General features: G+C 43.3%; 1 protein-coding gene across 4 annotated transcripts in view; it reads left to right on the top strand.

The window, feature by feature from the left end:
- The window catches only part of prkd3 (protein kinase D3), a 36,787-nt gene that overhangs the window by 7,249 nt on the left and 3,555 nt on the right, over positions 1-25,983 (top strand). Inside the window, exons 3-15 of one of the 4 annotated variants that reach the window (XM_047611453.1) lie at positions 13,026-13,164; positions 16,856-16,987; positions 17,500-17,657; positions 18,504-18,696; positions 18,782-18,859; positions 18,946-19,132; positions 20,018-20,141; positions 20,371-20,448; positions 23,054-23,330; positions 24,521-24,570; positions 24,952-25,024; positions 25,117-25,223; positions 25,316-25,477. In XM_047611453.1, coding sequence (XP_047467409.1) covers positions 13,026-13,164; positions 16,856-16,987; positions 17,500-17,657; positions 18,504-18,696; positions 18,782-18,859; positions 18,946-19,132; positions 20,018-20,141; positions 20,371-20,448; positions 23,054-23,330; positions 24,521-24,570; positions 24,952-25,024; positions 25,117-25,223; positions 25,316-25,477 — 1,758 coding nt within the window. Of the gene's footprint in view, positions 1-13,025; positions 13,165-16,855; positions 16,988-17,499; positions 17,658-18,500; positions 18,697-18,781; positions 18,860-18,945; positions 19,133-20,017; positions 20,142-20,370; positions 20,449-23,053; positions 23,331-24,517; positions 24,571-24,951; positions 25,025-25,116; positions 25,224-25,315; positions 25,478-25,983 lie in introns of all 4 variants that reach the window. The other 3 variants (XM_047611451.1, XM_047611452.1, XM_047611450.1) reach the window with 3 other exon arrangements.

The raw sequence follows: 25,983 nt of genomic DNA, 5'->3' as shown, positions 1-25,983 counted from the left end.
AAAAGGAGGGGGGGGGGGAGGAAAAAAAAAAAATATCTCTGAAGTTAAGTGAGCTAAGTAATTTCTACCATCTGCAGTGCACATTTCTGCCGCCTTGCTCTCCTTCAAATGAAAAGTGGCAAGGCAGAACACAGGTCCCGGCCACAAGAGTTAGAGAATGACAGAGCGGGGAAGCGTGGTCCTCTCAGGGGAAAGGGGGGCAGGGGAGGCTGGGACAGCCCTGCTGGCAAGGCCCTGCATGGGGCACGGAGGGGTTTGTGGGCGCTGATGTTCCAAGCCAAAACCATCAGTAGAAGGCTGCTCCCACCACCAAGTGTGGCTTCGCTTTGGATGTTCAGTGCTTTCAGCTTGCCCGAATGCCCTTCACCATACTTGACTTTACCCAGTGGTTGGAGATGATCTGGCGTCACTCCATCACTCTCTTCTAATGCTGACTGAAAGGGCTTTGATTGTGATTATGTTGAAGTGGTAGGCAGCGACAATATAGAACTGTTTAATGCTCGGGGATCACGGTGACTTTGCGCTTGCGAAGCCAACCACATGTAGTGATTTAGGTGTACTTCCCTAGAGAGCCTTACTAGTTTCCATTCATAAAATTGTAACCGTGGCACGATATGGTTCAGTGAAAAGGGATATCTCATTTCCCTTATTAATTTACTCATTAACTGTTTCAGTTTTCCGATCTTTTAACCGGGTTCCCCATTGACTACGCTCACTGACAACCTCAGCACTCTTAAAGGACTTCAAGCGTGACAAATGCTGAAGAGAAGGAGGTAAACTGGCTTAATGACAAGGACTCTATTCAACATATTAACATTTGCTTATTCGACCTAGTTAATCACTAATGTCACTCCTGCTCAGAAGACTAGCCAGATGTTATATTTATGACTATATCTTATCTACCAACATGTTAACATGCTAAAAACGCCTCTAGTGTCAAGCTATTCATTATTTATTATTAAGCTGTGAATATAAAACCATATTGTCTGTGTTCTGGGCCCTCAGTTGTATCACTATTGATAACTGCCTCATACTGTGTTGTCTTTTTATGGTCTTAGCACTGTGTTTCTTTCTCGTCTTTTAGCGTAGTGATCTGTCAAAGTGATAGGAAGGTGACAGAGGAAGTGAAATTACATGTTCATACAGCAAAAAACCCCTCTGAGTTACCAAGGGAAATGGTTTAATAATATAATACTTGTCTAATGAGCAACATTTTCCCCTAATAAAAAGAGCCACAGTCGAAGCTGAACATAGTTGTACAAAAACTCCTCTTTAGTTTGATTGGGTCTTTTGAGAACTTTTAAACCTAAGGGCAACAGTAAGCCACTCAGCATGACTCCCTTTGTGACTGTGTCTTTTTCTCCAGCCACACTCACTGGTTAGTTCCCCTCAGAGCCGCTCCCTGTTTCCATATTCTCTCTGCTCCCGCTCTCCAATCTGCTGTGGTCGGCAGAGCAGCACAGCCCCGTTCAGTCTGTGTGCCTGCGTTCTAATGGCTTTTCATCTACGCTGCACTTGCTATTATTCTTGTCTGTGTGTTTAAACCTTCAGAGAAATTGCCCGTTGGTGTCTCTGTTTTGAAGAAGGGGACAGTTTGAGTTTTGGAATTTAGCTGTACCAAGTATTTAGTTTAGCGTAGCTCTTTTGGATAGGTACATTCGTATTTTTTGCAAACTGCTAGTTCAACATCTGTTAAAGTAGGTCCTCATTATTAATCACAGAGAAAGTGAAAACCTCAAGCTGTCCTAAAGTTGCTCCTAGACCACTTTCTGCAACACAAGCCCCAGCAATTATTCATGTTTTTGTTGAGCAACAGCAGCCTGTTCCTACATCCTGCTATTATTGCACACCTTCTGGCCTCTGACTCTACCGGAACAAGAGAAAGTGCAGTTGCCATCAATCTCGCATAAATCCCCCCCACGTTCACCTGTTTATTTGCCCCGTGCGGAGGTAAATCTGGCGGCCGTCCCCCGGCTACTCCAGGCCAGGCCAGGGAGATGGAGTGTTCTCTGCAGTATATCTTTGGGGTGGAGGATCGCAGCAGGATTATAACTCATCAGCAGCGTGCAGGGGCCTGGCCAAGCATCTCTTAGATCACACTGTTCTCTTCCTGCAAGAGATCCTGTGACTCAGCCTTCCTCTTCTCTGCCTGGCCTCTGGACACTGTTAATGCATGCGTAGCTCATGCACACACTTATACATACACAGATGCATGCAGGCAAACACCCACACGTATACAGCACACTGTCACATTGAAAAGAGATGAGGGAGTTTTTGTAAAAATAAAAAAAAAAATAAAAAAAAAGAAATAAAGAAGAAGAAGCCACCTGGCTCTTGTGGAGGATTCAGTGGCTGGTAACCAAACGGTGACCTCACCACCATTATCTCCACTTCACAGCAGTGCTTTTGTACTTTAGGCCAAATTACCACAGAAGAGTATTGTGTGCGTAGTGAAATAATTGTGGGATTTTCTTTGGAGTGCTTCACAGCGACGTTTTATAAAACCAGGAGGAGATTTGGCTGGAAACCGTCAGCTTTTTCGGCGGATGTAAACGGGGTAAACGGTGTAGCTTTCCTAGAGTCTCCGGATGATTGAAATAGGTCTAGGATGACAGGTGTAGACTCTCATACTATTCTGCGGTCTGGACACGGCTGCAGACCTACACACAGTGGTTAGAGTTGTGATTTCACCTTGTCTGCACTAGAAATGTTCACAGGCCGTAATCAGACACGTACTCGGGCCTCGGCTTACAATAAGACGGAAAAAGCGGTGAATTAAGTGCATAGGAAAGTTTGGCACTTTTTCAAACCCTCTGCTTTTCTCATCTTTCAGTAAGAGTCAGCTATGTCTGAGCCACAGTGTTCACACTTCTCTGAAACATGCGCATGCAACACAGGGGTGGTTCAGTGCCTTGAGATGTCGGTCAAACAATCAGTTGCTTTGAAATGATGTTGTCCCCTGTTCGTACAGAGCTGCAGAATGAGCGGGCTACACAAATCTGACAATCAGACGTCCGCTGTTACAGGTTTCAGTTTGTGCAGCGCGTGTGTCACACTTTCGACAATGCATCGCCTTTGCGTCATGCATGTTGAAATTGACTGCACCGTTTTGACTCAAAATGCACCGACTGCATTTTGAGTCAAGCTTTATTTCATGCTTGGCTAAAATTTTCAGTAATCAGGCGCGTTACAGGCTGGATCCATCGGTTCGGAGAAGACGCTGTTGTGTTCTGTGATGACACAGCCTCATACAGTAAAAGCTATGAATGAACTATGAGCCATATTCCACCACATGGAAGAAAACAAGTTAGTCAGCCTGTAGAGTGAGAAAGTGTCAGCTTCTCTTGCCGCTAAGATACCACATGAGTTTCCTTTCCGTTGCATGTGGTGGGTTCACTTGAAGTGAAGCCTTCCTTTTGCAGCGGAAAAGAGCTCGTATTATGTTTTTTAAAGAGATGGGAAGAGTTTGCCTGATGCTGAAAGTGTGCGGAGCTACCTCCTCGAATATAAACCATATGAGGGTTGCACTTTGTCAGTCAGCTACACATCCCCCACACCACACACACATTTCTGCCTCCAGCTGTAGTGTGTTTTTCTTGGCCTGTGCTTGCAAACGGAGGAGCAAACAATTTTATGTAATGTGCTGTTGAAATGAAGCATGCGTTTCAGCCATTCTTTCCATACACTGGCTGCGGAGCAGAAGGGAAGCACGTCTTGTATGTATTTGCTCGACATGCTAGATCTACAGTATGTTCTAACTCTGGCCTTACACAGAGCAGTACTGACAGGAAGCTGATATGTAAATAGCAATACTAGTAGTACGTATTTCGGCCACAGACCCTTTTTAATTCAGTATATCTATGTTGGGGATACTTTGTATTTTTTGCTTACCAAAAAATAAATTCTGTAGTGTTGTCTCAAATGTGTTTTTTCTCTATCAATTTCACTGAGGCGCTAAATTACGAGGCAATATCCACGCCACTGTTGCTATGCAACAGTCGAAACAACTGCATCACTTTAGACTCTGTTTTGTCCACTATTTTTTGCAAAATTGTTCATAGTGTTCTGTACTATTTTCTAATTTTATTGACTAGATACTATTTATATTTTATTTTTGTTTTAGTTTATCTTTCTTTTTAATAGTTTTTTTTATGTGCAACCAAGCTACTGTGGCTAATGAGTTTCCTTTGCAGTTCATTATAGTCTGAAATGTACTCGGTGTGGAACAGACATAAAAAAGTCATTGTTAAGTTAGTTGTTCGGTAACTTTAACTTCTTACTCAATGGTGTTATCTGCTGTGTTTGTTGTACGCATAAATTAAATACTTGTTAACCCGCAGTCCAAGGCAAAGCAACAACTGCATGTGCGCATGCGGCTTTCTCCACCAGGCGAGTGGTTCATGCAAACCTTCCCTACTTGATCACTACTCAATATTGTACCACTATTTGTTTGATGAAAGCTAAAGCAAATTGAGAGGCTACAATTACAAGACTACAGGTAATTAATACTCAATGGAATCATTTTACATAGAAATTCAATCAGTTTCTTTAATGCCTACATTACAGAGGGTAGATCTTTACCATTAAAGTGAATTATTTAGAATTTATTCAGCCAAAGTATATGGAAACTGTTAATGGAGGACCAAAAGCACTTAATGCTGAACGGGACAGTGGAAAACCAGAGTGTTTCCAGTGTGCCCTCTTTTGATGCATCACTCCAAGTGACAAATTAATTATTTGGCTGCTGTTATTGCCCACATCTAGTTATCTTAAGTAAGCTGCTGCACATGTGTTTCTTGTACCATGCAGCATGGAAAACTTTTTGCTTGGTCTTACATTAATAATGTGTAATGAAAACAAAGACAATTCCACTGTTGACTTTAATAAATTAACGCAGTGTTCCACATTGTGTTTGATGTGACTTCAACAAAGTAATTACACAGCTTTCCCCCAAGGTTCTCGTGAGCACATAATTGGATTTTCCAAATGCAGGCGTTTGATGAGCTCAAGTATTGAAGAGTATTTTCCTCTGTTGTGGGCGTTAAAATGCACCTCAAAGTCAAACAATGGTTTCTCCATTGTTTAGGCATTAAAAAAACAGTTTTCCTATTTGTGAAACCCTCACTACGGCTCGGTGGAACTCTTGGTTTTCACAAATGACTGCACGCTGGTGCCGCATGTGTTGTTAATTAAATCTGCCATACATCAAAACTCATCAAGCTCATGCATGTAATTATTGACCAAATTTGAAAAAGTGGGCCATTTATTATCTCTCTTCTCATTGGTGTCTTTATAAGACGTCAACTATATTACAAGAAATCTTCCATCTTTATCTCCTGGCTCGTGTCTCTGGGGCAGTGTGATCCGAGTCTTAGCGCCATTATAATTGCAAGGTTATCAATCAATGGACGTATTTATATGGTGAATAAAAGCACCTTGTATCATACTGATCTTGTGACAGTGTTCATCTTGCCACCTCAAGCTAAATGAACAGGGGGCTGCTACCTCCTGACTCTGGATAAATGTTTCACAAGAACCCTCTACCTTCACAGTTTTTTTGAGATAACATTTACTCTATGCCGTCGCATGTCTTCAGCACAGTGTAAGCGCATTCATTCATTTCTACACAATTAACACTTGCGGATACCACGAGAGCATTTGTCTTCAGCCCTGGGCAACGTGTCTGCTCAAGGAAGCCTCTGAAGCAACTGGGGAGTGGGAGGGCTGCTTACTCATGTTCCTCATTGACGGTTTCCTTGCTAGCATTTGAATTTGAATGGGCTGCAAAACATGTCGTAGGTTTTCTACTGTAATATTCTCAGGTTTATTTCCATTATGAAAACACATCTAGATCACAAGGGTTGAAGATAATCTCAAAAAAAGTACGGGGCTGTTATTGCATTGTTCTGTCAGTCTGGAAAAAAATGTCTTGTGAGAGGAGTGTGTTGCTTTGCATAATGGAGGTTCACTGTATTTTCTGTGAAATTTCTGCCGAAGGTCTCAGTGTGGTTAGCAGCGCCTGTGGCAATAGGTGAGAATGTCTCCATAAATGATGATCCATTGCAAAACCACATGTAGTTGTAGAAAGGCTGTAGTACATATCCCAGGCCTCTGCGTGGTATTGTTTCTGGTACAGAACTCAGCCAAAAAAGAAGAAGAGGCGGAGCATGCGCATCAACCCTGTGCGCCATATGCAAACATACAGTCCGGATTACAGTCCGTAATCCTTCTTACTTCATCATAGTGGCGAAGCAACAGTTTGTACTGCCCTAACCACCCAACAAGGGTCAATATCCGATGCAGCACCGTCACAAGCCTGTAGTCCGCCATCGACGTTGTTGCTGTTACGAGATGTCGGGGACTAGAGGGGTGGGGCCATGACATCATCGTGTTCACATCAGGCGTCCACACAAACGAAAAAAAAAAAAGAAACCGCACGGGCTCCGTATTTGTCTTTTTCAAAAAGGCGCGGTTCCAGTCACAAAAAAAATACAGCTCCGTCATGACGGTTGGACTAAATGTGCGAGACTTAAGCGGTTTACCCAAAAACCATGTTCGTGTAAACGTGGCTTTAGTTGCAGAGTCTCCAGTGTGACTTCATCACTCCGCTGAAGGTCTGATCTGGGAGATCAAATACGCAATACTCAAATAAAATCAAACACCGTGAATACAAGGATTTTTATACAATGTTATCTCTGGGCCATAAGCTCAACATGGTGAGTCATTTGTTAAAGTAAGCATTTTTGATATTACCACTTGGGAGAAGTTATCTACAGTGTAAAAAGGAAGAATAGCATAATCTAATTACTCAGAGTTATCTAGAACAAATCACATGATAGTGTGATGCCAGAGGTAACAATACCACTTTTTACTTGCTGGTATTACAAAATAAGCTTTTATAAATTCTTTGAAGAGTATTTTTTTTTACAAAAATCCTTTGATGGTAGACTACAACACTGTGATTGTGTGAATGAAATGCTGAAAGGAAAAATGAAAAAGAAAGGGATGCATTTGAAGAGCTGAAATAATCAATACGCTCACGTGAAAATAACAATTGGATCATTGGTTTGACATTTGAACGATTTTTAATGCATAAATATTCAATATTTCTCAGTTCTATTTTCTTAGTAGGTTTTTCCTCAATTTATACACAGGAGTGAAAGCATTTGGAACTGATCAGATTTTTTGACAAAAATGACATAGCTCTACGTTTGCGTGCTGCGCTACACATTTTTATGCGCGCTCGTTTAATAAAGAACCCGATTCCTGTCCAGCCTTTAACTCACGCACAGCGATCTGGTGAAGAATGTTTCACTGTAACTGCTCCACATCTGTCTGGCCTGCTGCCACACTAATAAAGGTGCGAGGCGGCCTCAGGTCAAGCTGCATACTTTTCCTTACTGTAATCACATGGCCTTCTGTCAGAGCCTGTGTTCTGCCTTTCAAACCGCTTCCTTCTTTCCAGCCACCTCTGCCACACATCACACATGCAGAGGAACACAAATGTCTAACTGCGTAATCAAATGCACGCTATTCTGTTTTGATAAAAACCTGTATTGGCCGCTGTGACTCAATGCCTTCAGATAACAGCTTTTATGATATTCTACACCAATACCAAGAGATTCAGTAGAGATTTCGCCACAGGTGCCAGATGTTTTTCCAGTTCTAATTTCATAGTGATCAGAGTAATTTATCGAATTAATCATTTTGTGTGTCCCAAGGCAATTTATGTGAATATGTTGCCGTTCAAATCAAAATGACACACTTGGGTTTTCATACAAGATCCCTTTTTTTTTTGTTGTTGTTTTAGTTTTGGTCATTTGTCCTCCATATTTCGGCTCCGTCCCGCTCCCTCGATCGCCTCCCCTCCTTCCTCCTCTCTCTTGCTCCTTACTCTTTCCTTGTAACAGGATTTAGCATATCAATGGCGGATTAGTTGGTTTAACAAAAGCTTACTACTGCAAAGCCCCTTTCCACTCCTCTTTCCAGCCTGACTTGTGGACCTCACACGCAGCTCCTCTGCGCCCGGGTCTTTGGTGTGCGTGTGTGGTCGCGGCTGCTCGGCTGAATGGATTTGCGTTTGAAGATGACAAAAGACATGCTTAGTCACTACGGGCTTCGGAGATGTGTGCCGTAGCATGCGTGGGTGACGGTGCAAGGGTGCATATGTGCGCGAGGTCACGGTGTAGGTGTATGGCGTATTTTTACGTGCAGGGCGGAGAAAAATGTGTATAGGAATCTGCTTTCTGCATGCGTGCCCCCACAGGTTAGCCGTCAGTTATCACTTTATCGGTATGATCGGAACAAGCGACTGTTAAATAGCGTCCTAGACCTGCCAATCTATTGTTCTTGTACCTCTGGCTTCCTCTTGCTTTAATGGGGCATGGAAAAAATTACTGTCCTTTGCCCCCATAGCCATTACGTGCTCGCCTGCAGAACTCCTGCTCTGGAATGGGACCTATTCTGTACAGTGGAAAGTGCTGTGCAAGGTGCCAAGAGGAGGTGACTTGAGCTGGCTAGATTTGGGCATTGACTGCAATATCGGTGTGTGCGTCTGAGAGCAGGCGTGTCAGGCAAGTGGAGGAAAACCCCACCGTGACACTGCAGCCGTCTCAGGAAGGATGCCCCCCTTCTCTGGCCTGTGGTGGTGATGGTTTGAGCCATATAGCATTAATCACCTGAAAGCGTGACAGGGATTTAGGATGTGCTGTAGGTATGTCAGAAGAAGGGGGGGGGGCGAGTTGGAAACGTTCCATTATATGAACGCGTGCCTTGTTTTACACTCGAAACCTTTTGTTTCCATGTAACCTTTAGTCTTTCATGTTTATGTTTCAATAGTTTGGATTTAGCTGAAATAATCTACATACGGGGATTACTTCTTGAAGTAAATTAATGTGATCTCCATGTATGTGTGTCAGGCAAATACAAACATTTTACATCATTGTTTAACACATACATGTATCTCCTCAATGGGAAAAGAAGGTGTTTTTGCAGTGCTATAAAAGCACGTTAATGACTCAAGCGGAGTAGCACGCACGGGCTAAGAGATGAGGCATCTGCCCTGACAGGTCACCAGTCTAACAGAGTGCTAGAAAACGCAGCGCTCGTCCTGCAAGCACTTCTTTTGTCCGAGAGGGAAAACCCACAGGAATAAGAAGAGAACATCCAGGCTGCTACTTAGTAAGAGCTCTGTTGAGTTTGAAGCACAGTTTGTTAAATAAACAAAAGATGCAGAATGCGATCATCAACCTCAACAAGGGCAATATTTAATATGCTATATTTATGAATTACATTAAAACATCTCATATACATCTTACTTAATCCTTTTGGTGAACTTCAAGCCAAAGATTTATGGAGTGTAGCATATTTGCTGTATTCTGGGATTAATTAACATCAATTGCTTGTGCTGATTGGAATGAAAAAGCACCTGCATTATTTTCCTGTCAGAAGCTGCATAACCCTTAAAGCGTAATGTCTACATCATTTTGTTTTACAGGTCCGTAAACACCTAAACAAGCAGCGTTCGACTTGCCAGCAGAAAGCACACACTAACCATTAGCATCAGTTCTGGGAAGGCTTTGATCAGATGAGGTTGCGACAACGACTCCCAGACGCTGCCCGACAGCGGGAGGTGCCTCAGTCTCGGATGAATTTAAACACTGCAATGCTTACACGGCGCAAATCTACATATTTACATAATCGATGTCACTCATCGCATCGACGCGCATTGATGTTCCAACTGTGTTGTTTATTCGCGGGGCTACGTGTTGTCTGAAGTGACTCTATAGATAGTTCCCCGTGACTAATGAGGAAAAATCCATGGCCGTACAAGAAGCGAAGATTTTTGTTTCCAAGAGGAAACTGTTATCTTCCACAGAGGGAGATCAGAGCGCAGGCTGGGATCAGTGGTACCAGGTGCTTGATTAAGTGCTTCTCTCTGCCCAACCAGTAGTCCGCTCTATTGCCTGAATCGCCACTACAACCTTCAGAAGTTATCACTTTCTTTGCGGAGTTACATGTCACCGTTTCATCCTTCGATCTTTGTTGACACGAGTCATCTGATACACCAGTGTTTAGCCGAGCCATGAATCTGTCTTGCTGCCTCTGTGTTTCTTGGCAGTTACAAGGCTCCAGGTGTCTTATGTGTCCCGTGCCCAGACACTGTGCCAACCGCTGGTGCTCCCAGGCCACGGTGGCATTGTTCTGCCTGGCCCATTGTGTGTGACCCTGGTGCATGGGGAAACAGCTGTTGGATGCTTCAATACCATTCTGCTTGGCATCAATACTGGGCTCTTGCCGTACTGTATAACTACAATACCCCAATTTCCACTTTGATACAAACCACGCAGGATACTGCTGAACATCTACTGTTGACCGACTTTTTCCACACAGTCAGGTGTCAGGTGTGCTAAAGTATTGTTGTGCTGCGCAAGAGATGGAGCGGCTTTTCTTCTCCATCCTTGAGCTTTAAAAATACACAGCAAAATCAGCATAGCCAAGTCAACAAACCATCAGAGTTTAACTCAACACTTCGTAAGTGTCTATATGGGTACACGTCACAGTGTTTGTTTTACTCTTTTTTAAGTTATTATTGACTCTTCTTATAGTTAAACACTTCTCAACATTAACCAGTGTTGGTTCCTCGCAACCATAAACCAAAAAAAAAAAAAAAGATTTTTAGTGGTTTATTTCTGCTCAAGTCCCATCCACAGAATGAAATAAAGATGCCATGTTAAGCTTAAAACGTTTATTTTAAATTGCATCACAGTAACACTTTAAAGTAAATGAAAATGAGTGGGAAGTTATCCGGCCAGTAGCTCCTACGGCAGGTGGGTGTTGTGTTGAACTGTCTCCAGTCTCCAAGATCGGCCTCAGGGTCATAGCAGAGTTCCTGCTTAGAGAAACATATACAAACACAAAGTCACATTAAAAGGTTGAAATGAAATAGAAATATAGTCAAATGACTAATGCTGAGTTTTTGGACTTCATGTAGACATTTGATACTCGTGTAACCAGTTTTAGAGTATGGATATTGGCGGTACGGATAAAGGGTCATAATTCCCATTACATAAGTCGTTGGCACACTTGTGGTTGCCTCCACACCTCCTTTCAAAACAGAAACATTCATTACATTTGTGCCCAATGTATAAATGTGCAGTGCGATGCAGTACAGTTATACCCAGCTAACTTAACTGACTGCTCTGAGCTGCGATACCCACACGCTGTCTTGTTGGTCTTTATCAACTTTACTAATATTTTACTGAGTAAACCACAAAGCTCCCAAATATGGTACTGAAATTTCCCTGTGGGATATTTGCACCTCTTGCTTATTGTATAACAGCACCAAATATGCTGGGCTCGCTAACCTAACAAGCTTTAGCTAGAGTCAAACTTGATGCTAACAGACGGCCATGTTAACACTGTCACAGTTACATAGTCAGGATACAGTTACTCTTTCTGCCATCAGCTGTAACAACTGTAATAGTCTACTTATGCTAACCTTGTAATTGTACATCAATTAGCATTTACTTTAGCATGGCTGAAGAAATCAAACATTAGCTTGGTGTGGTGTCTGGATACAGCACTGTGTGACACATGCATGATTAACAGTCAGTTTACATAATATACACAAAGTGAATCACATTTACTCACCGAACAAGGTTTTCTCATCAGTGAAAATCAGTCAGTAGATCTCAGGGTGACTGTCCAGGTGTGGCTTTAATAAGGTGTGGGGTTAATAAATGAATACCTTCATAACGCTGTCATATACAGGTTCAGGGCTCATTGTAGAAATGAGGAGAGTTAAATGTGTTGCACTGACACAAACACTCCATTCTGACATTTTAACAAGTACAATTAACGCTACCTTTGCTAAACTTTCACCAACATTTTTATTAACGCACTTAATGAAAAGGAGAGTTTTCCAACAGCCTTATTAATATTATTTTTTAATTAGCCTTTAATGGTGTGACGTCGCCTTTTAGAACGATTAAGATTTGCTGCAGAGCCACTTTACCATTTTTCCATATGTCCAGTAAATGTATGGACATATGCTGTGTACACTGTGGGGTCATATATTTTCATTATGGGCTTATCCTTGTGACAGAAACGCTGCTCTCTAAGAGGTTAAGGGCTGCCCTCAGTACAGGAAGTGAGTCAGTATTGACTGGAGCTGCACTTCCCGTGCGTTGATTCTCCTCTACTCCTCTCAGGATGTTTACCTCCTCCTCTCCCTCTCCCACCCTCACTGCAGCCCCAGTCGTAGATCATATGGCCTAATGCCATTTACTCAGCTCCAGTTCACGATCAGCCAGTTATTTGTTTTGATTAAGACACGGGCGTTGATGGTGACAAGCTCTGGTAACTTTAGAATCTTAATGATCGGACTTTGTCGGAAATTATTAAAGCGTGCACATTTTACAAGTGAAACATGCACTCAGTGCGTTGCTCAGCAGTACGACAATTTTCTGGCGCTAATTAGCATGTCATTGTATTCCTGGAAATCGTGTGAAATAAAAGGATTTGCTCATAAAACTGGCACAAAGCAGAACACCTGGGGTTTATGGCTTGAAAACAAACGCGGGGCGGCTCGTTTTGATTGCAGTGATGAAAATGTGCTTGTCTTCACTGAAGGGTCCTCTTACTTGCATAGAGTAGATTCCTTTGAAGGGAGGAAAAGAGGGAGGAAAAGAAAGAAAAGAGGCTAAACATGAGCTCTCTTCCTGAACCAGTACCCCAGTCCTCGTACCAGTGGTGATGTAAGCCACTGGACAACACGAGAGGAAATTTACAGTAGAACAGGTTGTGAATATGATTGAACTGGTTTATCAGTGTCTCTTTGTGTGTTCTGTATTAGATGTGGATCTTCTTAACCGCATAAATGTCCAGACTCTGAGCTTTAGATATGTATGAACAATTTCCATTTTTCGTCACTTATCATGCGTAGAACTTCACAACCATCTTTACTGTTTCACCAGAGCCTTTATTCAAGTTATAACTTAACCAGTTTCTCCACTTCTGTCCAGTTCCCAGAGTGCGGCTTCTTTGGCATGTACGACAAGATCCTGCTGTTCCGCCACAACTTAAATGACGAGAACATCCTGCAGAAGCTGACCTCCGTAGAAGACATCCATGAAGGAGACCTCATTGAAGTGGTGCTCTCGGGTGAGTAAAGTGAGGCGGAACCATGGAAGGGCAAAGTGTTTCTATATATTTAGTTTAGTTGACACATGAACAAAGTAAAATCAACTCGCGCATTTGTTAACCTTTGATTCACCCTGTGTAAGTGTCAATCTTGAGAAATACAAAACTGCAGAAGAAACAAAACATTTAAATCATTCAGTCACGGTGGTTACACATCTTGACGTAACAATTTTAATTTTAAACAATTCAAATAAGTTATCCAAATAACCCGGCGTCATCCCTCATGAAGGCATTGGGTCATTATCAGTTGAGTACATATTTATTGTGTAATGTAGTGTAAAATGTGAAAATAAAGACTGCTAAATTTGATCGGCTTGGGAGCAGAAAACCTCGAGTATGTTTTGACCCACGGAGGGCGAAAAGGTCAGGTACAAATATGAGATGACACACAGATATAATTCATCCAGACAGTTTGCACCGTTTTTTCACCCTTTTCTTATACACAGCTTGTAATACATTACAGTGTGTTTGCTGGCACAGCTTTGGTTCGGTCTGCTTCTCTCCAAACAGACTGTCATGCTTCTTTAGACTTCCAAAACAGGAGAAAAATGGACATAAAATTCCTCGGAGCAGTATAAACCAAGTGTTTTAAAGTCCAAACAATGGTCTAAGACTAATACACTGGAGGAAGCTTCACTTGATACATTTTGTGCCTCGTCATAGTTGACACACCTTCCAGTAAACACAGCCTGTTGTGTTTTATTCAAGGGCACTTCAGTGGGTCAGTCGCTCGCTGCCAGAGTCCTCTCTCAAACTTCGCTGCCTGAGCCACTCAACGCTCCACTCTTTTATTTAGTGATAAGTTTACATTGTGATTTAATCCCAGTTTTCTAGCAGATTGTCCACCTTCGCAGCGGCTACACAGGTGTTAGGTTTTCCTCTGCCGTTTCCTGAATCAGATTCCTTCGCGGTGCTGAGACCAACAAATGGCTCAGAGTATCTGTTCAGCTCTAATCTGTTCTCCTGCTCCATCTGTCTCCACTAAGTAGCACCTGATACCACCTGTGCTGAATATCTCCCTCTCTCTCCTGGGCTGAGAGTATTGTTTGGGGGGGGATTTAGATAGTGGATGATTGTATAGTTTCAGGATCTGAGGACACTTCAAGCATCGGGGCTGAGGAACGTAGACTAAAGACTGGAGAACTTCCTTCTTTTTGTTTCTGACTGTCTGTGTTTGTCTTGTGCTCTCTTTTGTGTCAGTCTTTCTGGCTCTCTTTCCCTCCTCGCTTTCTCTCATCCTAATCCCTCCTCCCTCAACAAATCCATCTGCAGGTGTAAGCCGCAACGGCGAAGCTAGACGATTTATAACCTGAGATGTACCTGATGAAAACCGCTGCTGAGGATCTCAGATTCGCTACACACTACGCAATGCGAGCTGCTTTTTTAGATGTTAATCTCAATGAAATTGGCCTTTTTCATGAGAGTCTTTGCATGTCAGACACTTGATCTTTGTTTGAGAATCCCGAACGGAGAGATCCACATTCCCAAGCCTTTCATTTGGTTCAAAGAAAATATGAACCTTTTTCCGCCCCGCAATTTGTCTCCTGTCATCTTCCGTTCATTTTCCCTCAACCAGCGTGTTGTTGGATTCTGCGGCTGTGGGAGAGAGTCGCCTGAATATCTCCTCCCTGCGAGAGAGAGGCAGAAGTGGCTTTTTCTTGGCTGTGAGCTCAAAGAAAAGGGGCTTGTTTTTCCTTCAGTAAGTGATTGTAGTAGACCCGCGGAGTGTAAACACGCTCTGATGTGAGGGGCGGCCCTGGACGCAGCGGACACTGCGCAGGCCATCTCAGCCCATGAGGTTTGAGGTTTGGCCTGACCGATTGTCCCTTTGTTCTGTTTTTCACTCCTCTTAAATTCCCACCCACTTTCACGAGCCTCTTCTTCAGTGAAATTGATATTTTTCAATAACTTCTGTTTGCCACGCAGTGTGCGACCTTATTTTGGTTAAATGGAAACTTCGGGTCTCCGAAAGGAAACAGATAGTGCTTTCATGTGAGCCTCTGAGCCACGTGAGAAGTGCTGCGAAAAACAACGCGTCGAGTTTGTGTTTGGTGTTGTCTGATGCTAATTAGAGCGTCAAGCATTACATAATATCGCAACTACTAAGAAGCAGCCAGTTGTTTTGCAGACGTGCGTGAATAAGCTCATGAATGGCGCCTTTTATGTATCTGTGCCACGGAGCTGTGTTGCCTCATGACATGTGACCTGCCTGATCTCTTTCTTCTCTTTCAAATCAAATTCAAGATGCCAACCGGCTGTCATAGTACTCTGAAATGAAGAGAAAATTTGGACAGTCACCTCAGACGATCTCCTCCAGTATTAATGATACTGTAAACTTCAAGACGTTCATAACAGTTGTTCCACACTGTGTCATACTGATTAAGAAAATTAACTTAAGCTTGTTTATTTATTTAGTTTGATCTAGAAATTGACTACAGACCTGTCCTGACTGTGGAAATGTCCCATTCTTTTCTCAAATTATCTGATTGGATTCCAAATCTTCCATTTTCACCGGAAATGTATTGACTATGTGTCTTTCAAGGCTGAATGTAGTCACAGTAACAACAGCTGATAATAACCTCACTTGTCGTGTTCGGTTGAGTCATCTCAAAGGCCACGTACCTGCAAACAGAAGCTGACATCACCACCACACGGGTTTTGCTGTTTAACCTTAAGTGTAAAGATTAACCTTGCCTTCCTGTGTCGGTGACTATAGACGCATAAATGATTGCATGAGAGTAGAGCAGCTTCAGTCATGTACACACACGTTTGGCAGCGCTCACCTCCACATCTTACTCATCATCACATCTTTGATGATTCACTGCCACGATGAGCCAAGTCTTGCTGTCCAACAATGAGCTCAGTGTGCCTTATTTCACACAAAAACAGCGGAGGACTGAAGGAAAAATAGGAGAGAAACAGGAAGAGAGACACAGTCAAACTCTGCTGGATTTTATATTATGTTCATAATAACAAAGGTGGACTGATATAACGGAATAGTACTGCATTGTCTAGTGTCTTGTGGGTTTGCCCTATCACTGGATCATTGGAAAGACGGCATGATTAAATTGAAGTTGTGTTGCTGCAGGTGTGACGCCCTCTACTGTTGCTATGGGGATATGACAGTTATATGTTTGCATAGGAGCACTTGATCTTCCCTGCTGCTCTTTTATAGTAGTTTTAGCTGCTCTCATACCTACACAAGCTCATATGCATATAATAAGAGTGTATTTTGTCTACAATGTAAGGCTGAAATATAATGATAAATGTCTGTTCTGTCATTTTGTCATGGATTTCCTCTCAGTCTTCTGTTTTCTCAACCAAAAATCCACCTATTTATCCAATACTGCTTATTCGAGAGCCTATCCCGATCAATGTGTGCGAGGCGGGGTTCACCCTGGACAGGTCGCCAGTCTATCGCAGGGTTAGCACCAAGAAACAAACAACCTTCAACCTATTTAGAATCACCAGTTAACCTAGAATGTATATCTAACGAAATGTGGGAGGAACCCAGGGCACGTGGAGCAAACCCAGGCGAGCACAGGAACAGCAGGCAGACATCTGCATTAGTGGTGCTAACCACTGGACCACTGTGCCGCCAAACTGTTTTCTTAATTCTTTTTAGTCATACCACGTGTTGTTTTGGTTCTAGCTCAAGCCACAGTTGAAGATTTCCAGATCCGACCCCATGCCCTCTATGTCCACTCCTACAAGGCCCCGACCTTCTGCGACTACTGTGGGGAGATGCTATGGGGTCTCGTCCGACAGGGGCTCAAATGTGAAGGTTAGAACAGCACACACATGCACACACATGCACACACACGCACACACACACACACACACACACACACACGACCACAGTGGTATTGTCAATGATGTGACTTCTCCATGACCTTATAGTGTATCTGTGGAAAATCCAGCCTCACCTTACTGTATTCAAACACAGATAGACACAGACACGCTATGTTTCTGCCCTTGAGGAACTATCATGGACATAAACAAGCAATCATGAATGATGAGGTCTGGCCTCGGTAGAGATTTATGCTTGACAGATAGATCCCAGCGGAGTTAAGGCAATCTGGCTCGCTTTTCATTACGAATCAGATCTATATGATATAATTTTCATGTTATTAGTGTTCATTTGAATTCTTAACCGACTATGAATTAAGTTGATTTATTTACCAATGAAGTCATTGTTTATAAGTGGGCCACCTTGTGGCCAATTTGCTAAGCGGAGCATTTCTTCTTTTTTTGGATGGAGTTTTTGTGACTCACATATGTTTTTCTATTGCAAAGGATGTGGGCTGAACTACCACAAGCGCTGTGCCTTCAAGATCCCAAATAACTGTACTGGTGTCAGGAAGAGGCGACTGTCCAATGTTTCGCTGCCAGGACCATCGCTTTCGGTCCCTCGACCACTACCTGCTGAAAATGCAGTGGTCGTCCCAGATGAGGTGAGTTATTTTCTCTGGATAGAAGTGAACAACCACATGACCGTGCAGAGAGCAGTGTAGAAAGAATTTAGTATCTGCTTAAGCTGTGAATGAAAGGGTGGACGTGCTGATTTTTTTCACACACACTCCGACACCATCCTAAATCACACTGGAAGTGAAGTGGCCAAGAACGTAAGGCAGTCGCAATCGAGATGCAGCTCACAGGCTATGCCTGCGCCGTTAAATGTTTCTAAACTCATCATATTTGGCTCTCTTCCATTGGCGAATCTCTTGGGCCGTGTTGTAGAATACCACTGATGCAGAAAATTGAATTGTGCTGCACAAAGCTCTGTGGAGAGATCCTCAGCGAGGCCTTATGAAACAGTTTTTTGCATAAGCCCACACTGAAATATTCTGCTCCTGCCTGTGTCCCTGCAAAAGGTCATCAGGAAATGTGATTATGCTAATGACATTAAAGTCTACTGATGTTTATGTATCTATTCACTTGTTTGACTAGATGTGATCAAAGAATGATCAAAGCCTCCTTCCTATTTCTGTGCTTAATTTATTCCTATAAAATCACAACTAAATGCTCATATGTGGTAAACTCTGACAGATCTAATAACCTTGTTAAGATCAGTGCGGTTGTGTATAATATTCAAAGTCAAGCCCCCCCCCTTCAGTAATTTCTTTCCCTTGTTCTACTGCCATGTCATTTTTCTCCCTGTCTTGCTCTATCGCTCAAACACTCCCTTTGAGGATGCTCTTCCTGTGTTCTCCCCTTTGCTTACTTCCTGCATATGTTTTTTAATTCTTCTAACAATCCCTCCATCTTCCCCCTTTTTTCCATCCTTCCAACCTCAGCAGCAGAGGTCCCACCAGGAGGCAGGGAAGCGCATCCTGTCCTGGAGCGGCAGGCCTATCTGGATGGATAGGATGGAGAAGACACGGGTTAAGGTGCCGCACACCTTCGCCATTCACACCTACACTCGTCCTACTATCTGCCAGTACTGCAAGCGTCTGCTCAAGGGCCTCTTTCGCCAGGGCATGCAGTGTAAAGGTGGGACAACTGATGAAGACATTGAACCTTATTTCAGAATGAAATGGCAATATTTACTGAGTCCTTTTCATAATTTGTTCACCAGATTGCAGATTTAACTGCCATAAACGGTGTGCTTCAAAGGTACCAAGAGACTGTTTAGGAGAAGTGGACTTCAACGGAGGTAACCTCTACGTCAGGCTTGAAAATGTGTTCTACATCTCTAATGTTTGCATTTTCAAATACTGACGATTTGATATGAATGTGAAGAGCCAGCCAGCCCCGGGCCAGACTCAGACACCACCATGGATACTATGGAGGTAGACAGCAGTGACATGGATGGTGGCAGAGGACTGGACGATCCAGAAGAATCATCCACCCCAGAAGAGAGGATGTTCGACATGGATTCTCCTTTGTTGGACAGAGAGAAGGATGAAGAGCCCATCAAGACTATAAGGTACGAAGAAGCTGATTTAATTACATGTTGTCCAATTTTTTACATTTTTTGTTGGTGTTATGTTGTTGCAGTGTCTCCATTAAGTACAGAAACAGTTTGCTTGCTTCCTGTTTAAATGTGTTAGTGTTTGTATTGAAGTTGGAAACCCCATTTCCAAATGTTGGCATAGCAAACATGTAACATTCATCTCCTGTTCATGCCATGGCACCCATGGCTGTCGTATGGGACTCGCTGTGTGCATGAGAATCATTGCTTTCCATTGTCTTGACTTCGAAGTAGCTGACATGGAAGAATAAGTACAACTTGCTCTGTTGAACAAAGGCCAGATGCCCTCTTGCTATTTTCCTTCAGAAGTTTCTTATTCTTCCAGGTTTTGTTTTGATTTTTGGTTTTCAACCTCTACGTCTCCTACTCTGTTTACATTAGCTTTGTGGAACTTTCTTTTCTTTTTTTTGTGACATTTTAAAATTCGCTTCAACTTCATCTTTTTCATCTTTATTGAAATCAGTAAAGAGTGACAGGAAACGAAGAGGGAGGAAGGAGACATTCAATAAAGGTCATCCGCCTGATTCAAACCGGGGACTTTGTGGTTATGTTTTAACCACCAGGTCTAACTGCCCAATTCTTATGTTTATTTTACACCAGCAGCAACGTTTTATGTTTCCAGCAGTGTTGCTATTGCTGCAAACATAAAACGCATCACTTCCTGCGCAGGACCTCTGTCAGGAAAGACCTACCAGACACTGGATAGTTAGAAAAGCAAATATAAAAGTCTTCGTGGAATGGTTATGGCCGAATTAAAATATAACCAGTTAGTATTACGTTTTAATGAGCTGTAAGAGAATTATGATCACCATCAATAAAATTGTGCCTTTCTGCTCCTAGCCCCTCCACTAGCAGCAACATCCCTCTGATGCGGGTGGTCCAGTCCATCAAACACACCAAGAGGCGGAGCTCCACTGTGGTGAAGGAGGGCTGGATGGTTCATTATACAAGCAGGGACAACCTGGTAAGACTGATAACCCCAAAAGCCCAACAGAGGAGCCCAGTCTGAAATAGCTGTGCTCAGCCTGTATGCTGGGGAAAACTCCTTCTCCAAAGCTGTTCACATGTGTTGAATTCAGCACAGAAGGTATTTTCCTTGTGACATAAAAATTTTACACTTGTTTTATATGGGTAGGTGGTTGTATGTTTTGCCATTTTGTGAACTTGTTTTTTTTTTCCCCCTCTTATAACAGAGGAAGAGACATTACTGGAGGCTGGACAGCAAGAGTCTGAGTCTCTTCCAGAACGACACTGGAGCCAAGTTCTACAAAGTAAGCTCAGATCTATCATCTTTGCCCTGTGAAAGGCAAAACATGTCTTGTCCTCCACATCAAATGCGCACATTCATTAAACTGTCCAACGACTGTTCAGCTTGAAGAAAATCTGTGGTGGATGGCCTCTATAAGGTCCTCCCAGCAGTCAGCTCTTAACTCTGTACTTCTATGTTGTCACGCTGTCACACTTATGAGAGGGACAGTATTTAAATGAATGAACACTTTACAAGTGTGTGACTCAGCTTCAGGTCGGGAGTGAAACTGTAAACTACCTTGGGGTCAGTTCAGCCTGCTGAAATTTCCCCTGTGGTTTTTCTCTCTGCAGCCCGGTCTCTTCCCTGCATGAAGTGAAAGGGTAGCTTGATAAACTGTTGTTGCAGTTTCAGCTTGTGTGTTGTCACCACCAGAAGATGGGACATTTGAAGGGGTTTTGAAGGGAAAGTCAAAATTCAGATGATATGTGTATATATATAAAGAGGGCTGTACACTAGCATATTGAGTTGTTCTAGGAGATGTTTTAATTAAAAGAAAACAGTGAGCTTTTAACTTTCTTTTTTTTTTTTTTTTTTTTAAATCTGAACTCATTGTATAGTGGCTTTGGGTAAAATGCTGTAATTTTGTGTGTAAAATCACTTGTGGAGAACGACTGACACTTCCCGCTCAGTGGCAACACCGTAGTCAGTCATTATACTGCCGCAGGGGCTTAATAGTGCAGTAATTACAGTACTGCAAGGTAAAGACTTCCACATGTGTGTCGGTGGTTGTGTGTGTAGGATGGGGGGGATGTAATTGCTATACTGTTCGAATGGCTTTGTGAGTTTTGAGACTTTGACACCTCCTTGAGCTGTGGTCGGAGGTATGGCCCAGTGGGAAGGCGTGTAGGATGCAGAGTTTCCAGTTCACTTGAGTGCGTGTCAAACAGGTGCTACTACTGTTACACAGCTGCTAGAGCCTAGAGTCACGCTTTAGCACCACCTCCGTCCAAGTTGGTTGTGAAACAAACTCCCTTCACTCCCAATTATTCTGTCACACCCTGTATCTCCTGCCACTAAAGCCTTGGAGAGGAAACCTCAGTGGGGACCGACTCCTCAGGGTGTGTTTACAGGCAGCTTTATGTGGTTCTTTATTATCAACTTGGCACTCAGCTACGCTAAAAAACCTTCAGGAGGCTAATTGAAGGCTAGCTGTAAATCCCTTCTTTTATGCTCCAAACTCAAGCCTTTGTTCCATGCCTGTTCCTTCAGAGTAGAAGATCTATCTGTGATAAATAACATTTCATGTACACAGAATAGAAAAAGGTTCTTTCTGAGGTTTCGTTTCTGAAACCACCGATTCTCTATTAGCTCCCCGGGGAAACAGTCTCGAGCATTTTCCTTTCATTTCCTGGTTTCTAGCCTGCTGCTCATCAGTGTGTGGCCACTGTCCTCCCCTTCTTCCATTTTCTTTATACCTCCAATCTGATTAATGGTGGTCGTGCGGTGGCTCGCTTGCCAGGCATGGCAGCCATTTTCACCATTTGGAAGCCATAACGGTCGTTCGTTTGAAGATGAGACCCCTGTACTTGTGGCTTCCTCTGAAGAACCCTTTATGGGGTGAGGGGGCTTCTCTCTGTCTCTGCCAGATTGAGTCCTGTCACACACACACACACACACACGAACACACACACCCACCCACCCAAAAACCCACCTACCCACTCACACCCTTCCCCGCGGAGGAACGGTAGTTGCCTTGTCTTTCGTCTCAGTGGCTAGCGGTAGCGCCAGCGGCTCGTGCTCAGATGGGGCCTCTGGCTGGCCCTGCCTTGTAATCAGGGAACCAGAGCACTCGGCTGCCGCAGGGCCCGCTCACGTGACCAGGCCCCCGCTAACCACAAGCACTTCATCTGATACTCTGTGGTGAGCCACGCGGAGAGGACAGCGTGCGCCTCTGTGAGCCCCCATTGGCTGGAAATGCCGTGTTTTTTTTTTTAACTTTTTATTTTGACCCTCCCTCCTCTCCTTGATTTGACAATGAGTCTGAAGGGGAAGGGGGGGACTTTTAAAGTGTACTGCAACTGTCCTTTCTGTTGGTGCTCATAAGAGAGAGAAGAGAGAAGGAGCAAGTTAGAGCTGAAAATACAGAGAGTGGAGACTCGGAGTGTGTAAGTGTTGCTGCCTCTACATTTAGTATGATGGTTGCTTGCTGTGTGTCACTGTTACTATCTAGGTATAACATGTGCAGCATTTGGTTGAGCAGCATTTCTGCTTTCATAAGGTTTTCCGTTTTCATTTCTTTAAAAGTGAAAGACACATACTAGATGTATTCATCTGTTTACATTTTAAGTGAACTTTTGTCTTGGGATTTTTTTTTCTAAATATTTCCTTTTAATATTTATTTATCTGTTCATTTATTTTCTATGATTTTGTCTATTTTTCCTACTTAAATTTCCATGTATTTACGAACAGTATGTAGATGTACTGTATGCCTGTGCGTATTCTGGCCCCCTCCAATGTCGGAGTCTTCGTCTCGAGTTTAATCCATCTCTTGCTTGTAATTTATTTGAGAAACGCAGTTTATGGCGCTGTCTGTTTTTCATATTAGCTGTCCCTCTCTGTCCCGACAGGAAATCCCCCTGTCTGAGATCCTCCAGGTAGAACAGTCCAGAGACTACAGCAGCCTGGCCCAGGGCAGCAACCCTCACTGCTTTGAGATCATCACAGCCACCATGGTGTACTATGTCGGGGAGAACAACGGCAGCCACTACCACAGCCCCGCGCTGGCCGCCTCTGGAGTCGGCATGGAGGTGGCCCAAGGCTGGGAGAAGGCCATCAGACAGGCCCTGATGCCAGTCACCCCTCAGCCTAGTGTGGCAAGTGCGGCTGGTCAGGGCAAAGATCACAGTAAGTGAAATTTATTATGACTCTATAGTCCTAAAAACATGGGAAGAATTAGAAATTAGAAACATAATTATGTATTAACCATAGAACAGAAATTGGATCGTCAAAGGAAACAATATAGTCAGTTTGTGACTGTATCCTGCATTCACACATGAGTCTGTTTCCACTTTCAGTGATGACTTTTTTGCTGATTTGTGAAAGGTCCATGACAAATGACTCTGATTTTGTGAGGTTTGGAGGAAGAAAAAGAAGAGCTGTCTTTGCTAAACCTTAGTTTGGAATTAAAAGAACAATTTGACGACCTGGCTTAACTTTTTCTAGGGAGGGTGCTGCTTCACTGTCTGGGTCAAAGGAAGTGAGGCTGTGAAATCAGTGTTTGAAAATGATGGTCAGTGTTAGAGTGACATGGCAGCAGAAACTGAGCTCAACTCTTATTGGTTATGACAGTTTTTACTCTAAGCTTCAAAAGAGATTAAATATCTGTAATGGTTTTAAGGTTGTACTCTTATAAATGGATTTGTAGATTAGTTATTCTCATGAGTTGTGCTCAGTAGCAGCTGAGGACTCGAAGCATTGGCACGATTTTAGAAAACAAGGCAGTGACATAAAAGAGATTGATTATGCTGCTTACAAAACCGCTTCTCTGTCTCCGGATTGGAAACACATTGTTTAAAGATGCTCTTGCTCCACAGATCTGGATTAATTTATTAAGCATATGAAGTCATATTATTATTTCATCTGCGAGTATCAGTGTAACCCGTGTGGTCATGTCTGTCAGACGAAATCAAAGCATGTCTTCCAAGATTGATATTACATTTTTGTGTGTGGCATCAGCTAAACGATCGCAACGTTGAGTTTTCTGCTCCCTTTTATCTCTGGCTTTCTATTCATTGGCTAGTGAGCTGAATTAGCCCCTGCGGCTGTCTAAATTCCCAGTTTTGAAATGCATTGCGTGCTTGCACCATTCAGTCACACATAGTTTTCCAGATCAATTTTATAGCCAATTTATTGTGTAATAAAATGCTTCATTATGTGGGGCTGTGACTTATTGCGTGCAGCTGTGATAAGACTGAAGAAAGAATTCATCTCTAACTACAATTACTTAAGGATCCACTGGCTGCTTTGTGCACTGGTGAAGCGGTGTTTCTCGAGTTGTTAAATGTGGAAACATCATGTGTTTTCCCCTCCAGAAGAGCTGTCCATCAGCATATCTGTGTCTAACTGCCAGATCCAGGAGAATGTGGTAAGTAGAGCTTCTTTTTTCTTTCAGATGCTGTTGCACAATTTCCCAGCACAGCCTGCACAGGCATGCATGCATGTGCTATTAAAGTAGCTGTTGTGGTGAGATCAGAAATTGTATCCTACTGTTTCTTCTACTAAAACGTTCAGTGGAAGCTTTTATTCGGCACAAATGGGGAAGCTGAAGACTCAATTTTGGTCATGGGGTTTTTGTCTCGGTTCCACTTCTGCATTGAGTGAAAGTTATATATTTGGCAACACCAGAAAATATGTTGGAAGAACAACAGTTTATCCAAACCATAAATGATGTAACTGTTAATGATTGCCAGTTCCAGCAAGAAAGGGTAGTACATACAGTAACTCAGTGCATGTTGTGTCTGCATAGGATATTGCCTCAGTGTACCAAATATTCTGTGACGAAGTGCTGGGGTCAGGCCAGTTTGGCATTGTGTATGGAGGTATGTTCCTCTTCTTATTAAAACTTACATTCTCTCAAATGTAGTCAAATGTAGACGCTGTTTAATCTGACATTTAATCTGAAATGTTTTAGGCAAACACAGGAAGAGCGGCAGGGACGTGGCCATTAAGGTTATCGACAAGATGAGATTCCCCACCAAGCAGGAGAGCCAGCTAAGAAATGAGGTGGCCATATTACAGGTAATGACACATTTCTCTCTCTCTCTCCGGTGCCTTTTGATTCACACTACGTGTTTTGCACACCACCTCACGTTTTATCTGTTTCCCTTTAGAATCTGCATCACCCTGGCATCGTTAACTTGGAGTGTATGTTTGAGACGCCGGAGCGGGTGTTTGTCGTCATGGAGAAGCTGCATGGCGACATGCTGGAGATGATCCTATCAAGCGAGAAAAGCAAACTGCCTGAACGCATCACAAAGTTCCTAGTAACACAGGTCTGTGTCGCTTCCTCTCCGTCCTTTTTCTCCTAAAGCTACCTTTAGCTAGAACGCTCTGTAGTTTCTGTCTGTTCCTTTACAGTTCTAGCTTGGCTCTGCTGTTTCGGGGTGCGATGAGCCTCCGCTCCAGCTATAAGGCATGTTTATTCTTGTGGTGAGCTGATTGGGGGGGAATTGTTTACGGGATCGGTCTGCGTGGCATCACGGCCTCCTCCCCTGCCGCGGATTACAGCCTGCGCTGTGCTGGTGGCTTTGCGGCCTGATTAGAGGAGCAGCAGGGCCCCTGGGCCTCGGTGGATGCCTGGTCCCAAACGGGAGCGGGGCCATTAACAACAGCCCCATTAGCTGCGGTGGGCCTGGCTCTGATGTGGCAGGGAGGACTTCTGTCAAACGCGGGGTCAGGATAGGAGAGCCAGGCCCACGGTGGTTTTGGTACAGGGCCATAGCCAGACATGCGTGCAGCGCTAGCTTACGCCAGGCCTCGTGAATATAGATGAGATGAT

Source organism: Mugil cephalus, chromosome 17 (genome assembly GCF_022458985.1).
Source record: "Mugil cephalus isolate CIBA_MC_2020 chromosome 17, CIBA_Mcephalus_1.1, whole genome shotgun sequence".
NCBI classification, from domain to species: domain Eukaryota; kingdom Metazoa; phylum Chordata; class Actinopteri; order Mugiliformes; family Mugilidae; genus Mugil; species Mugil cephalus.
The sequence above is the reverse complement of the archived record's forward strand: the minus strand, read 5'-3'. Positions and strand labels throughout refer to the sequence as shown.